The 15,996-nt window shown below is 39.3% G+C and overlaps 1 protein-coding gene across 1 annotated transcript in view; it reads left to right on the forward strand.

Moving 5' to 3' along the window:
- Positions 1–15,996, forward strand: part of ZCCHC14 (zinc finger CCHC-type containing 14) — a 56,569-nt gene that overhangs the window by 33,217 nt on the left and 7,356 nt on the right. The window contains exons 3-10 of the mRNA XM_005235469.4: positions 5,359–5,432; positions 8,238–8,309; positions 8,522–8,631; positions 10,601–10,695; positions 10,788–10,842; positions 12,313–12,586; positions 13,942–14,033; positions 15,472–15,599. Coding sequence (XP_005235526.2) covers positions 5,359–5,432; positions 8,238–8,309; positions 8,522–8,631; positions 10,601–10,695; positions 10,788–10,842; positions 12,313–12,586; positions 13,942–14,033; positions 15,472–15,599 — 900 coding nt within the window. The remainder of the gene's footprint in view (positions 1–5,358; positions 5,433–8,237; positions 8,310–8,521; positions 8,632–10,600; positions 10,696–10,787; positions 10,843–12,312; positions 12,587–13,941; positions 14,034–15,471; positions 15,600–15,996) is intronic.

A 15,996-nucleotide genomic window follows, 5' to 3' on the forward strand; every position in this document is an offset into this window, starting at 1 on the left:
CATTTTTGGTTACCACTTCTGTGTAAACAAGGATGTGGAAAGTATTTTATTAGTTCCCTTTTTGTGAGGTAGACCTTTTCAGCAAAAATTCAAATGCTGTGTTTGTGTTTGAATGCTTGCTTCCATGAAGGCACAACTTTGAATTAAAATGAATAAATCTGTAAATCCAGAAGCATCAAAAAGAGCTATACAGAAGAGCAATGGCCTCCTGTATAGCACAAACTACATAGGATATTTACAAACTAAATAGGACTTTACATAGTATTTTTTTTCCTGCTTAAAAAGAAATCGTAGCATTTCTGCTTTGTTGTCAAATACTGTGTCTCAAGAGCTGCACAGGTTCAGCCCAGTTTCACGACACTCAAATTTTACCACCTGAATGCTGGAGACTAGTATTTCTGTGCTACAGGCCACATAAGCTGAACCTACGTGCAGCAATTTAATAAAAAAGGAAAATTACTAGCTAGGTATGGAGTAGAAATTACTCTTTCAGGCTGTGTGGTAAATTCTTCCTGGTAGTTTCAATGTCATTCACTTTAACCCAATTGCTCAGCTCTAGTGATGTGCTCCTAGCTTGCAGTCTTATCTGTAGTTTTTATCTAGTGTAGGAAAAAAAAAAGCTCTAGACTGTCATGTATGTTTTCTTTTGGTATAGAAAGCTGCTAAAAAAAATACACTGTATAAAGATATTCATGAAATCAAAGGGAAAGCATACTGATAAATATACTGATATGCACAGTAAAACTGGTGAAGGATGGACTAGGTATTTTATTAAATGGTAGAGCGCTGGTGTTAGTGCTGAAATACTGGATAGTTTGAAAAAGGGCCAGCCTTCAATCAACACTTGTGATTATCTTGATTTTTTTTTTTACTTTTTCAGGAGGAACACAAAAAGTCTGTGTGGACTTGAGACATTGATCTATCTAGTCCTTTTACTGGTTAACAGTGGCTGGATCCAGAAGTTGAAAAAGGGGAGTTACAAGAACCACAACCTACAATGGGATATTAAGGTGGTTTCCAAAAATGATGTATTTTCAGCTCTTGCCCACATCCACTGCATGTTTTGTCCTGACCTTGATCTGTCAGGAGTGGCTCATTCTAAATCATTTGAATTGGTCTTTCACGTTAGCTGCTGCCATTTCTGGGAGGAGGAGGGCATCCAAGATCCTGCTTTTTCAGAGGGAGAGGCTGGTCAGTGGCTGGCATCAAGAAAGCCAGAGGGTTTAATACCTGGTTGCGAGGAGAGGGAAGGAATTGTCTGTGCCTTCACAGAAACACTCAGCTGGTCAGATAACAAATGCACTAATATCAGCCAAATGGATAGAAACCCCAGGCTAAAATAGGAAAACAGAATAAAATGTCTTCAGGCTTACTGGATCTGTTTTACCTGGATACCTGTTTACCCGTGGAGGAAGCATTATGTGAAAAGGAGAAAAGATGACTCTAGTTCCTCTAATGGTGTGATTTCTGACTGCCTCTGTGCTGTAGCATTTCAAAGGCAAGCTTCCATAGCTGGTACAATTCTATGTACAATTGAAAACTACACGAAGAATGCTTTTCTTTTGTCTTTAACAGAAAGCAGCAAATAAAGTAATAAAAACGCCCTACAACTTAGGAAATTTGATTACAGAAAATCTCTGTGAGTGAATGAAGATGTTTTTCTAGTCTGCTGCCCTTTCAAAGTGGAGTTTGGCAAAAGGCAAAGGTTCAGCTATTGAAAAAACTGATTCCTGGGACCTGTGAATGCGTGCTTGGGGTGGTGTGGATCCAGCCCTGTACTCTGGCCTTTTCTGAACAATGCCACAAGACACTTGTAACAGAGAGGGTGCCACAGCCTCGATGGGGGTCTCTCCTACAGCACTGAAGTTCTACAAACCTCCTTTGTATTTCTCTGCCCCTCTTGTATGTCACTTGTGATCTCATCCAACTGTTTCACTTGCCTGCCTTAACTTCCCAGATAATTCTGGATAGATCTCCATGACTAAAAGCCTTCTGTGCCCCAATGCCAATGCAGCTTAGAAAGCCCAGCAGCGAGGGAGGCATGTATGCATGCACACAGAAGCACTTTCCTTGGATCATTTACAGGGAAGCGCTGGGAGAGAGGAGCAGACCGAAAGGTATGTCTCTGAGATCTGGTACCATGCCCGATGCCCTGCCAAGCTGCCCTGGTGGGTTCCTGCCCCGTGCACAGCGACAGAGCCTAACATGGAGAGCATAGCTGGACCACTTGTGGATGAGTTCCCATTGATTAGTTCCAGACCTAAAGCTCAGATTTAAAGTAGTGCAAATTTACTTGCTCTGGCTATCTCCCAAATTGGAAACATTAAAATTTTTTTTATTTTTATTTTTTTTTTATCCCCTGGGTTGGGAAGCTTGAGTTCTGCTGAATTCAGCATCCTGAAAAGACAACAGTATCATGTGTCCTTAACTCGGTACAAAGGTTTTTCTGGTCATGGAATCATTTATAGTGATACCGGGTAGAGTCAGCTGTGAGCAATTTCCCATGCTTTCAGAGTAAATACAGTAGAAATTAATTTTTTAATTTTTTTAATAATTTGTTAGACAGCTAATTTAGTATCCACTCACTTCTGCTTGGCAGATGGCACCTTAGTCTTCCTGAGTTTTGTGTGACGATTGCTCTGAATAAAGTTAAGCTTTCATGGTAGGTTTAGGAAGGCTATTTTAATAAAACCAACCACAAGCTAAATAATATGAAGAGTATGTGAGAGGTCACATAACAAAAGCACAGAACTCAACAAATTAAACAAGAATTTTAATTTATTTTAGACGGATGATATTTTTTACAGTGTTACCTAGTTGGGAGAAAATTACTGGAGTACTTTGTATAACATTAGAAATTACTGAGTCGATTGTCCCTAGAAGCATATTGCTGCTGCATGATGAACTGTATTTCACGCTCTGGAACACACCTAATCTTACAAGATTCAGTTTAGGATCTTTGCAGTCAGTGCGGAAATATCTACCTAATGGTTCACTTTGCTAATTGCAATCATTTTCCAGAGGATAAATCCACTGCAGCAGATTATATTAACTGGATAAATTCAGACCAGAACTTTAGCACGAAAAGGTCATGTAGCTGTCAGCACAACAAAATCCACAAGGTGATTTAAAGTTTATTATTAACCCACATAGTAGAACAGAAATAGCTTTATTTTATGTGGAAAGGTAATACTATTTTGCTTGGATTACTTAGAGGAATAATGAATTGATAGACAAGATGGTAGAAATGCCAAGATAAGAACAGTTGTGGTAAAGTGATGCTGGATTTGTTGCAAATGACAAATGTTAAGTAACACTTGCTACGTCTTTCTGGCTTGCTTTGTCCTACTCCCAAAACAGATGTTGCAGCAGTTGACGCTAGGCTTTCTACAAGCCATTTGCTCATCCTTCAGCTGTTTCACCAACAGTATGGTGATACCCCCTCTCAGTATCCGCTTTACAAGTTCTTTCTAATTCTGAAATACATGTAATTCCAATCAATATTCAGTAAATCTGAACTGTGATCACAATTAAGGGTGCCCTGAATTCTCTAAAGTAAGTGTACTGAGGTAGATTTTTCTTAAAATGGCAAGAAAACCTCTGAACTATGTGTATGTTTAAATCTTCATGCCACTACATACTGTCTAGATAGCTCATCACTATCTGGCGTGCAGGAGATTCATTCCTGTGGCGCTCAGCATGCGGTGTAACAGTGTGGTAGTACTGTAAAATCACTTTAGGAGCGTGAGAGGAATCCACTGAAAAATGTTAAGAGGAGCAAGTCTCTACAAAATCAGAATACGCAGGAGAAAGTAGTGAATAACAAATTGACATTATTCATAAGCTCAGGGATTTATGTTATTGTAATTGGGAATTACATGGAGAAGGAACGGTTGAGATGATCATAAAAGGAACGTTAGTTCTGTATTTTAAAGACAGGCATGAACATCTGTAGATCTATTTAAAACATGCCTGTTTTAAAAATTTTGACTGCAAGGAAGTAAGACTCAAAGAGGAGGTCCTTAAACAGCCAAGACCCAAACTGTAACATTTTTAAACGAACAGGACACAACAAAAATTTTTAAATGGTCATGATAAAGACTGTAGGTTATGATTGTTTAAGCTAGAGGAAGATCAAGCTCCAGGCAGGTGATAGGGTGGCTTTGGCTGAAGTCTGGCTGTGGGGAGCAGGGAGGTAAGAGGCTGATGAAACAGGTTGCCTTTAGTAATGTTGTTGCTGTGACTTTTGCACTGCAACTGTTCTGTCATGCAGTTACGTTATGAGGAAGTTGTATGTGATAAACATAGGTTTGAGTCCTACATGTAGTACTGTGTTCAGTCTTGAAAGCAGGTAAACAGCTTGGAAATGGAGATTCCCCAGAAATGGAATGGTAGGGCTTTGGGTTTGGCTTCTTGCAACTGCAAGGTGAAACCACAACATACACAGCATTCGTCCCTACAAGCACCCATTGCTTGGAGGTAAAATTCTAGTGACTGGCTTAGTATAATTGCTTTGGAATTTTTAAGCCAGTGTAAACTGGCTCTTTATAAGAAAAAAATCTGTGTGTGTTCCTCCACGCATGCAGTAGGAGGTAGGAGAAATTTGCAAGAGAAATAGAAAATCAGTGATCTTAATAAAGTTTAGCATGATGGAATTTCTGATCTGTGTGTATTGGGAAATGAGAGTCTCCAAGAATTGAGCATATCAAATATCTGATGTGTGAGGTCGTGTCTTCAAAGGCTGCATATCGTATGTAGAGATGGAAGCAGTGACCTGTACCGTTACTCAACCCTTTCCACAGTAAGATCCTGTTTTTACTTAGAACTTATTCCAATTGCAGTAATTGAGGCTGACATTTTCCAGGAAACTGCAGTCAAGGAGGAGTCGTGATGTCAACACAGTAATAAAAACACACTAAACTCCTTGCAAAATCAGCCCCTGAAAACATGGAGACTTTTGCCTGTCTTCGTTTCTCTATGCATCAGTTTTCCCTCGGAGGGATGGTATTCGCTACTTGATGTTATTAAGATAAATCTGTACATGTTTGTGTAGCATTCTGTTATTACACCAATGAGTGGTATGATAAGGCTGTGAGGAAATAAAGAGCTTTGCACTTAGCGTGTTGCATGAGTACTGGTTGAAACAAAGCCTTGCTAAGGCTAGAACTGAAAGCCTCACAGAGCGGTGGTGTCAACCTTCCTGTCTGCTGAGTGAGGCGAGCCCGAGCTGTGCACCTGAAGCATCGCTGCAAGTTGTCGGATGTCCTCAAAGCAAGTGCCGGCACTACCAGAGTCGTTGCTTTTGCATGCATTTAAGAATATCCCCCTCATTCATCTAATCTCTTTGCTTTTTCATAGTGAGTGTTGAAAAAGTGGAATTAAAGGGACTGGCACACAAGAAGAATGAAAGAAATGTTGAATATTCCTTTGAGGTAAGTTTTGGCGATTGTGTTGGGTTTTTTTACTGGGAAAAAAAAGGAGGATAATACTTCAGGAGGAGTTAAATTCTCAAACTTCGTTGTTAGATCCCAGAAACAGATTTAGTGGAGCTTCTTTGGGATAATGGTAGTCATGTTTTTTAATCAGTTATTTGGAAGTAGTCATAAATGGCTGTTGATGAATATTTGTGGGTGATGCAGAGACTGTGTGGTAAGTAGGACACAGGAAAAAAAATAGTCACTCTAATGCAGCAGGTTGTGGCAAAGTATGTATTCAGGGGAAAATATCATGCCACGCTTACAGAATGGTTATAAGTGCTGGAATGCAGAAGCTAGAAAGAATTTAAATCTTAATCTGGACAAATGAGAATTTAGACTCTTAGGGCGCTGCTGCACGCATGGACAAAGAGGTAGGATGGTCATTCATCTTTGCAGTCCGCATTGAGGGGAGTGTGAGGCTGTGGCACGTGGTTCAGGCATTACTGGTTGTAAAAGGGGTATTGAAGAGTACAGAAAATAGCAATGGAAATTATTCAAGGCTTGAGGAAAATGCCAGGTAGTGAAAGTCTTAAAGAACTTGACGGAAAGATAGTTTTCAGTATCATCTGACCGTGCCTTCAAAGGGAAGAAAATATTTTATGGTGAAGGGGGCATTAATGTAGCAGAAAAAGGCATAACATAACAGGAACCGTCGTCTGAAAATTGAAGCCGGACTAATTCAAACTGGAAGTGAGAATAGTTTCTTTGGAATGAGAGTGGTTAACCACAAGCTGCTAGGAGAAGTGGCTTCCCCCCCGTTTTTATGCAACTTTTGGAGGTTCAGATTTGTCTCAGAAGTTCTGTGGAGGAATGACTTCATTCTGTGAAACCTTGTGTTAATAGCGGAGACTGGATTCTGGGTGCTGGCGAGAAAGAATGACAAACTGCTTTTCTCCCATCTAGTTGGAACGACATATTCCAAAATTTAGAATGCAAAGCCCAGAAAATGTCTTTGGTTTGCTTAATGAGGCAGCGGAGCCAAACAGTTGGTGAGAAAAGGAGAACCTGAAAGAAAATGGACAGTAGAATTACAATTATCTACAACTTTTACCAAAAAGAAAAAGTTACTCCTTAAAACTGCCGCTGAAGATAGAGCATCAGTTCAGCATCTTCTTGCGATGTTGATAACGTTAACCTCTGAGTGACTTGATTCATGGATAATGTTCTGAATTTTCTGAATCCCATGATTATTCCAAATGTCATCAATATTAGAAAGGATTTTTTCAAGGGGTTTTAAAAATCTTTATGAAGTATGCAGTTGTCTGGACTCCAGTTACATATTAATGGCTTGTGAAACATCTTTTCCTATTACAAATTTTTTCTATAAATACCAGAAATTACTTTTACCAGTATTCCACTTGACAGCTTGTAACTGAAAGAACAGTCCATAGTTTAGCTGAACTAATAAATTGCTGTTTGCTGGGTTAGAAACCCAACTATTAAATGTTTTGTTTAGTAGCTTGGGAATAGAAAGTCAATAGATAGAGCAGTTTAGTGTTTTACAGCATTGCTTTGCAATGCTATTGTTCCCTGCATTTATGGTTCACGGTATTGTTTTATAAGTATTGAAAATTACAACAAGTTAACAAAACGTAAGTCGTAACAAATGTCAGGTTATTACAAAACTAGAAAGAAAGAGAAATGTCTCCTATCTTCTGAAATTTTTCATGAATCTAAAAAAAGCGTTTATCACAAACTTTTTTAAAAAAAAAAAAAACACAAAACCCCCACAGGCTTTGTAAAAGCAGAAACTGCTCCAGTTTTCTTTCTTCTTTTCTTTTTTTTCCCCTTACTTTTTGTGTAACGGCTCTGCAGAGAGGAAATTCCTCCATTATGTAATATATTTTGAAATACTCTCCTCTCACCAGTCTTTTTGGCAGCATTTTGATGGCTGGAAAAACTGTGTATGTTTTCAGTTGTCATTGAAACCTAGTGTCATGTGAGAAGATGGTCTCCTGATTCTTAAACACGCAGACCCAGCTTCTTCCCCTATGGAACTGCTGAAGATCCATATGCCTTCCAAACGCCTCCAATAGATATCTTAAGTCTGAAGGGACTTACCGTTGGCCAGTCTCAGGCTGATACTCTTCGTGCCAAGAAATCCTGACTTTTGGCTCAGTTAAGCTAATCATCTACCAAGCAATAAATGCCTCTGTATTTAAGAATGTAATGACTTAATGTGTATGGGAAGAGATAGCGAACTATTTTCTTTTTCTGGGGCATATCCAAGATGGTGTCTAAAGAACGTAGCTAGAGCAGTAACTGCAGGTTTCATTTCTATAAGGTTTCGCCTCTTTTTTTGCAGTGGGGTGATTTGCTGCCATCTTCAAGTTTGCATGGCGTATGGAGTTGATTAATTATAAATAGGCACTGTTGTGCTGCGGTGACTTGTTCATATTGTACATCAGATTGTACAAACCAGCTGTTTTCTTTAACAATAATAAGAAAAAAAATTTCCATTACTTAGTAGTCTGTTGCTTAATACTGGATGTCTGCAGCATGCAATGGCTGTGTAAACTATGAAGTGCTTTTTTAAGCATTCAGAGTAGTTCTTAAGTATAATAACAGCGAGAATCAGGCAGTGAGGGAGGACTGAGTAATAGTTACTTGTGCACAAAAAAAGTTTCTCGTTATTGATGTCACCCATTACAAACTTCCTTGCAGTCTGGGGGGGACGTGTGGTACCTGTTTTGATCTTTTGGAATCACACTGAAGTCCCTAACTATTAGTTACTAAATGGAATACTTTTTACTTCTTAAGGTCCTGTGGTCTGATTCTTCAGTAACGCTGGTAACCAAATCTTCCACTGAAGTGACTGAATTTATTTCAAAGGTAAAGGCGATATGAAAAATATTCTTAAAACGGAGACATGTTTTGTCCCTGTGTGTGATTTTGTTCAATGACATTAAAAAAAAAAGGTACCGAGATAATACAGTTGGATTGAATTTCATAAAATACTTGACTTAGAAATTGCTGTGCCTTGAGTCTCATAAGAATAATAAGTCTTCCTTTCACTTATTACTTACAATACCCTCTACCTTTAGCTATCTCAGCTGTATCCAGAAGAAAACTTGGAGAAGTTCATTCCTTGCCTAGCCGGTCCAGATTCGTTTTACCTAGAACGGAACCACATGGACCTGGAATCGGACCTTAGGTATGCTGGATTTGTGGTGGTGGTGGTTTTTTTCATCTCGACACTTGGCTTTTTTTCACCGAGTGGAAGAAAAAAACAGGGCATAGAAATATTATGTTCATATTCTAAATTACTTTCAAGAAATTAGAGCCTGATCCTAAGAATTATTTCTTGATGTTCTACTAATTCCAGTGCATAAGAATTTTTCAGGAATTCTTTCTTCAGAAATACAGATGGTAATAATATTCTGTATTAAGCTTTCTGGAGAACCGACATTTCCTCATTCCTTGTTAAAAACAAATAGAGGATCATTGGCTTTGCAGAAGCTTGGTTTGCGCTCAAAAAATAGTCAAAACTGCTTTATAAAAACCACCAGAACTCAGGAAAAAATAGTTGCCTGAATTGTCATCCTTCTGTATTGAGGGATGAGTTGTGGGGATATTTTTTCCGCCTCTACCCTTTCACTGAGTTTTTTATTGTCTCAGTTGTTTTAGGGTGTTGTAGTGTTTATTTTACTTTAATTTGAAAAAGGTAGGTAGGTATATATTATAGCCATTACATTTTTGGAAGCTATTAACAGCCAAGAAATTTTTGAAGCCCTAGGTAGTACCTCCTCACATTATCATAAATCACCTGGCCATTATCTAATCTAAAACACCATTTTAAAAATCGTTGTCTGTGGCAGGTCATACCAGTTCTCTCTTTCTAAATACTGAAATAGTTCTGCTAGGAAAATTTGAGGAAAAATTTCTAGGAAAGTTCTGCTAGGAAAATTACTCAATTTAAATAAAATTTAAGTTTTATTTTCAGCTGCTGCTCTCTATATCTATGCAAAATATTAAATGACATTTTAAAATACTAATTAACTTTTGTTAGAGCTTTAGCTAAGCACCTATTTTCCCTAAGTCAAGACAGACCACTGGCGGAGCCCTGGTGGATATTGTTTTTCCACAGTCAGAGCCAGCAGGTGCCTGCCTAGATTCTTTTTCGTGGCAAACAGCGTTAACATTTCAAACGGTCCCGTCTGTGCTTTGAGGATCACAGCCTATTGACGAGAATTAGGGAGGGTACGAGGGAATGCATGTTGCTGCGGCTGCTGTTTAGCTAGCAACAGTCTCTACAAATCTAGGTTAATAGAGCAGCAATCTGCATTTACACAGCAACGGCTGTATCTTTGGAGCAGAGAAAGAAGCTGTTCTGTTAAGTCCTGCGTATTTGAAAAATTCAGAAATGAACTGTGATTTTTCAAGGTGGAAAGCACATTTGTGTGTGTGTGTGTATACTTGAATTATTTTTACTCAAAAGACTTTTTAAAAATGACAAAGCTATGGTCAAAATGCTTTTTTTTTTAAAACAACTTTCTGTACGTTTTCAATTCTACAGAAGATTTGGCAAAAGGCAGTTGAGTTTGCATGACAACGAAAAGTTTAGTCATGTTGATAGAACACACTTCATACGTTGCAAAGTTTTAGGAGATTGCCATTTTCTCCCCAAAAAAGAGGCACAGCAATCCCAGGAAAATGTGACATAAGTTTTACAGCCCTTTTCCCTACGCTGCCAGACTCTGCATCTGCTGTTTATCTCAAAGAGGAGAAAATTAAATAGCAGATACATCTATATTTTATGGTCTTCAGGTCTGTGAATTTGAAAGGAATTTTTCAAGTTCATATTTGAATATTTTCTGCCTTACAAGTGCTCAGTGCTCCTAAATTAAGCATCTTTACTGAAACACTGAATAGAGTGAAAGCAACACAACAGTAACCTGTTTAAGTAGTATTAAGGATAAGAATATCTGCACATTTCAAGTCTAGTTTGATTCAGAATTATATGATGTTGTTAATTTGAAAGGCTTTTTATGTTTTAGTTTCAAAATTTTGAATTCAGTGTGTAAGTTTCATGTACAGTCTCCAATCATGCTTGCAGAGCGAGCTGCAAATCAAATGTAATGGAATTGGGGGGGGGGGGTTGTTTGCTTTTGATGAACGTGCAGGTATTTGGCACCATTACCTTCCCATGTGGTGAAAAACGACCACGTTAGAAAGTTCTTCAGCACTTCCTCTCCTTCACAGCAACTTCAGAGTGCAAGTAAGTTTATATAAATTTTTTAAATTAATTTTTTGTACTGGTGTACACTTCATAAACTGGTGGCATTTGTAACTTCTCTTCCCTGTTTTTAGATCCTGGCAACCCCTCCCTTTATAAAGTAGGAACTACGCTGGGAACATCTGGAAGGTGAAATATTTATTTTATTTACGTTTGTTCTGGTTAGTTGTAAAACCCCATTACACATGTAATTATGTGTCTCCCCTTGGGGGTTTATTTGTGTCTACCCTTTCATATTCCTCTGTGGAAGATTTTAAGAAATTCTAGCCTTAGTGTGCGGTCAGCCCAAAACAGACAAGTGGTAAGAATATTGCTGTAAGGCACTACTACTAGGGTTGTCATTTCTTCATTCTTTACGTGCTTTAAGAAAACACATTATAATAGTAACTGCAGAAGCTTGCTATAGGTAATTGCTTGAAGAAGAGGTTTGCAGTGAGTCTGTTGCAAAGACAACGAAACTTAGGTAGCAGACAGTTTGCAAGTCAAAATATAATGTGAGATAATTACTGGAAATGGAAGATGGAATTCAACTTCAGCTTCAGAAATAAAGGATATAAAATGTAATTACCATAGGACCAAACTTTTAAGCATAGTGACTGAATCTCTTGTCATTGGTGGTTATGACATCAGCAGTGGCTGTCTTGTCCTCTAAGAAATGTGTATGTTCAGGGAAGAATTTAGGGCAACCTTTTGACCCACGTTATATGGGAGATGAGGTGGGATGATGCCAGTGTTCCTGCTGGCAGTAAAACCCATGAGCACCAGTTCCAAGCAGCATTTCTGAAAATGTGTAAAGCTACTAATTGACATCAGCGCATCAATGTTGGGCTGTTGTGATGGATGACTGCTTTGTGATCTGCTGCTTACTGCAGAAGTCGTAATGGTCTCAAGCACATACTTAAAAGGAATAATGTTCATCCGAATTGTAGGCACAGATCTGGGCATCCCTAGTATAAGTCTTCATGGGCAAAGGGAGACTAGAGCATCTCTGAAAGTGTTTTTTTCTCTCTACAGCATATTTGAATGTTTCCTTGTACAGCAGGGGTTTGCCTTTCAGAGGGAGGAAGGAAACCTCTTCCAAGGAAGGTAGAAGTCAGCCTTAGGAAAAGCAGGAAAGAAATGCTCTTGCCTTGTGTTAGGATTTAACAAATTCAGAACTCATTCTCTTAGGACGCAATTTTCATTTTCTCCAACAAAACCCAGAACTGTCCAAGGAGACGGTATTGTGGGTTATTTTGCCACTTCCACATCCACGAGGTTATATTTGGGCTTCTTTTCTTCTTTTAAATAATGCAGAGCTGAACCATGGCCATTCTCTCTAAACCTTTTGTAAGTCACAGAGAGGTAGTAGAACGTATATTATCTGTGGTTGTAGAAGGAAATCTCTGCTTAAGCTGAAGGTAGGGCTTACACTTTGCCGTAAATGGCACGTTTTTTTATCGTGCTATTGAACAGCATAAGTACAAATCTGTAACTTGCATCAAACAGTGCAGGTTTTCCCAGAAATGCTGGAAGTGGTGGATTTGTACGGCTGTAGCAGCTGAACTCTGGGTGACACAGATTCAATGTGCTCAGTCGAATTCTGTTCCTATTTTGCAGACCTATATGTGGAGTGGCTGGCATTCAGTCTTCTCAGAATCATGTTCAGCACTCGGCTGCTGCTCCTGTTGCACTACCCCACTGTTCCCACGCAGGAGGTACTGGCTCATCGCTGGCCTATCGCACCCAGATGGACACCTCTTCTTCACCCATGTTAATGTCTTCCAGTCCACAGACCCCTCAGACACAGGAGCAGAATGGGATCTTAGACTGGCTCAGGAAACTGCGGTTGCACAAATATTATCCTGTCTTCAAACAGCTCACGATGGAGAAGGTAGGGCAGTAGATTAAGCAAAGGGAGCCAGCTTTTAAATCATCCCTATATTCTCTAGCGCCGAGAGAGAGGCTGCAAACATCTGCATTGAGAACTGCAGAACTCCTTGGCAAATGCTGTGAAGGTCTGCACTCTCTTGAAGCAATAATATTTGGATGAAAACCTTCTTTCTATTTTCAATCTGTGCTGTGTCCGAGGCCTGGGCTGTTCAACAGCTGCCGCCTGTTTTCAGAATTCTTCACCGAATGCTTGAAGATCCAGCTTCCCTGCTGTCTTAGGAGCTCTGCGTTGGCTCCCTGTTCACCCCTTTAATGTGCAGTAGATAACTGAAATTTGTTGATTTTTTTTTTTTTTTAATTTCTTCTTCTTGATCGATTTTTCTCCCAAAATACTTGTTCTCTATATTTTAAAAAAGAAATACACGGAGACTTCTGACATGAACATTAGCATGTGCACGTACCTGCAAGTGAACATGAGGGGTTTGTTTTGTGCAGAAATAATCGTTTAGGTATTACTATATGCATAGTAAATGTGACGAGTGATACCTATGTGTGCTGGATTTTATCTGTCTGGAATACTTCTACAGCATTTACTCGGCTCCATCTGTAGAATTCATGTCCTTTCACTGTTTTTTAGCCTTGAACGCCCTCCAGTGGACTAATTTAGTCTAAATTGGGATGGCTTTGTGCTGGTCGTGGTGTATTGTGTGTGTTTAATTACAATCTGTTACCAGAGTCTTCTGATTTGATTGTCTTTATTATGTGAGGGAAAATAGATAGTGTTTTTTTTCTTTAATAAAGTAGCAAAACTGTGCACACTCTAGTGTGTTTTTAAAAAGCATACATTATTAGGCATACTTTGCTGGCTTTAACTTTCATTACATTATATTATACAGGTATATATTTTATTTTCATATTCTATGTCTATATTTTATTATAAAATTTAATTTTGAAGCATGTTTCCCAGTTAAACTGACGAGGTGAGTGCACATTGATTTCTGTGTTAAATGACACAACTAGGAAAACTAGAGGTTTTTTTTAAGAGAAACAGATCTTAAACTCATTTATAGCACAAAGCTCTTTTAATATATACATTAATTACTTCATTTTTGTTGTGAATAGTTCATATAAACACTTGCCTAATTAAATTCAACCTACAGATGTTCTTTCTTAAAGTCCTTCACACTTTTATTCTACACTGATCTTACAGTTTAAAACGGGAGTAGAGAGTTTCTTTGAATTAATATATGTTTTAAAAATGGCTTTAAAGTTGCCTTTCAGAATTGATCTTTACTGAAAATGTAAATAAGTGTATTTCAGGCTGTAAAACTAAGCATGAATGTTTTTCTTTACAAGTTTCTGAGTCTTACTGAGGAAGATCTGAATAAGTTTGAGTCCCTCACCATGGGCGCAAAGAAGAAGCTCAAGACCCAGCTGGAGTTGGAGAAGTAAGTTCGGGGGAAACCATTGTTTTAAGGTCATAAGGTATTTAATGCAGGTTTTACAATGGTCTTTGCTTTCCAGACCGTAAACCTACCAGGATTGCCACCTGTAAATATGGATAATGCTTATCTCCCGTCCTCTGCGGTTGTGTGAGTTAATTTGAAAAGCTCCTGAAATGGGGGCTTACTAGAAAGTATTTAGTACTTGCTGGTTTAGTGTTGCCTGTTCAGGGTTGTGGTAAGGATAACTAAATGTAAAGAATTTATGAATTCCATTTTAAAAAGATGTGGCAACCCAGTCATAACATGAATGCCTGTCTTCACCTTTCATGTTGACAACTCTTCTAAGGAGGGGAATATTTTAAAAATAATTTACAAGAGAGACATGTTTTTGCTTAGGTTATATTATTTGCATATAATACTTGTATAATAAGTATTGTAAAACAGGTATGCAAAGCCCATTTAGATTTGGGTTTACCGCCTCTGAGATGCATGGGGTAGGAGGGAATTGGGCTAGCAAGCCACTGAGCTGTAGGGTTTGCAAGCTCAGGCAATGCACACAGCAGGTCAGGATGCCCAGCAGGGCTTTTTTCTTCGTAAGACCTGACGATTTTTTGGCTTCCAGTCAATGCGGATGGAGCACAGCTACTCTGAGAGCCTCCTTGGCGTCCCACGGTGACCCAAGCCAGCCATGGCAGCTCCAGCTGCTCAGGCCTCTGCTGACTGCTGGAGCTGGGATGTGGGTTGCCAGATGATGCCCATACAGGATCTGGACTCCTAACTTTGTCTGGGGACAAACCACTGATAGTCAGGGCTGTTGCAGGTAACCCAGGTCTCGGGAGGATCGCAGCTTTACGTGGCAACGGTGACATAAAGAGGGCCAGTGCTATGTGCAGTATCAATAGCCCTTTGGGGAAACTGAGGCAACAGATTGTCCTATTTTTTATATCTCCGCTTCAAGGGAAATGTTCATTCTGAAGCTACTGCAGTTACTTAAAAAGCAATTAAAAAATCCAAACCCATGCCCATTTATCAAAGTGCCTTGACAGCATTTTTCATTAGTCTTAGTTTTTCCAGACTGCGTTTGCAAAATGAAAACTTTGAACTGCATTTGGCTTCCCTTTGGTTTCAGTGTGCATGGCTAGGTTTGGGGTGTGCTTACATAATGTGTGATAGAATTTTAGTCACCATTGGGTGATGCTTTACCTTGTACAAAGAAGAGCATCGGTACTGTGATCAGATGGCAAATAGTCCAAATGTAACTGCTGGCAAGAAGCTGTGGTCAAGATCGATGTGATTTCCAAATGCTTCCATTTGAAATTAGCATAACATTTAGTGGATTATGTAGTGGGCTTGGTCTGCTTCAGTTCCATTCAGAAATTGATTTATCTGTTGTGCTTTAGCCAGTTTCTGTTTCTCCATATGTTTCTCCATCACCCCGTAGAGAAAAATCGGAGAAGCGATGCCTAAACCCCACAACACCTTCTTCGGTTACCAGCAGCGGTGTGGCAAGGGTTCCCCCTACTACGCATGTAGGGCCTATCCAGAGTATTCGTGGCAACCATGCTGCAGGTAAGAAAGAGGGGCAGAGGACACTGCTGTGCTCTCGGGGCTGAATCTGTCCTTGCACAAGAGCAAGCTCGTTCTTATACTGCTTTTTCACCAACCTGTCGTAAGCTTTATCTTCCAAAACGTCATTGGCTTAATAGGGAGCAATCAAGAAGTCAGATTCCTGTGTCTGTGGAATGCAATAAAAAGTAGTTTCCTCTCCGTGGCTTCCCTGGGAATGGCTAGCTGTACTAGTTAGTCAGCGACTGTTACGCCTCCAGGCTCCTGCTTCTTAGCCCATGTGTATCTCTGTAAATCTTGAGCATCGCTGTAAATTAGATGGTGTCATGAAACTAATTAGGTCCTGTAAAGTAGGTGTTTCCAGTCTTGTTTTGGTTCCCTGATCGCCTGCACACCCTTT

This window comes from Falco peregrinus, chromosome 14, assembly GCF_023634155.1.
Source record: "Falco peregrinus isolate bFalPer1 chromosome 14, bFalPer1.pri, whole genome shotgun sequence".
In the NCBI taxonomy this organism is placed as follows: domain Eukaryota; kingdom Metazoa; phylum Chordata; class Aves; order Falconiformes; family Falconidae; genus Falco; species Falco peregrinus.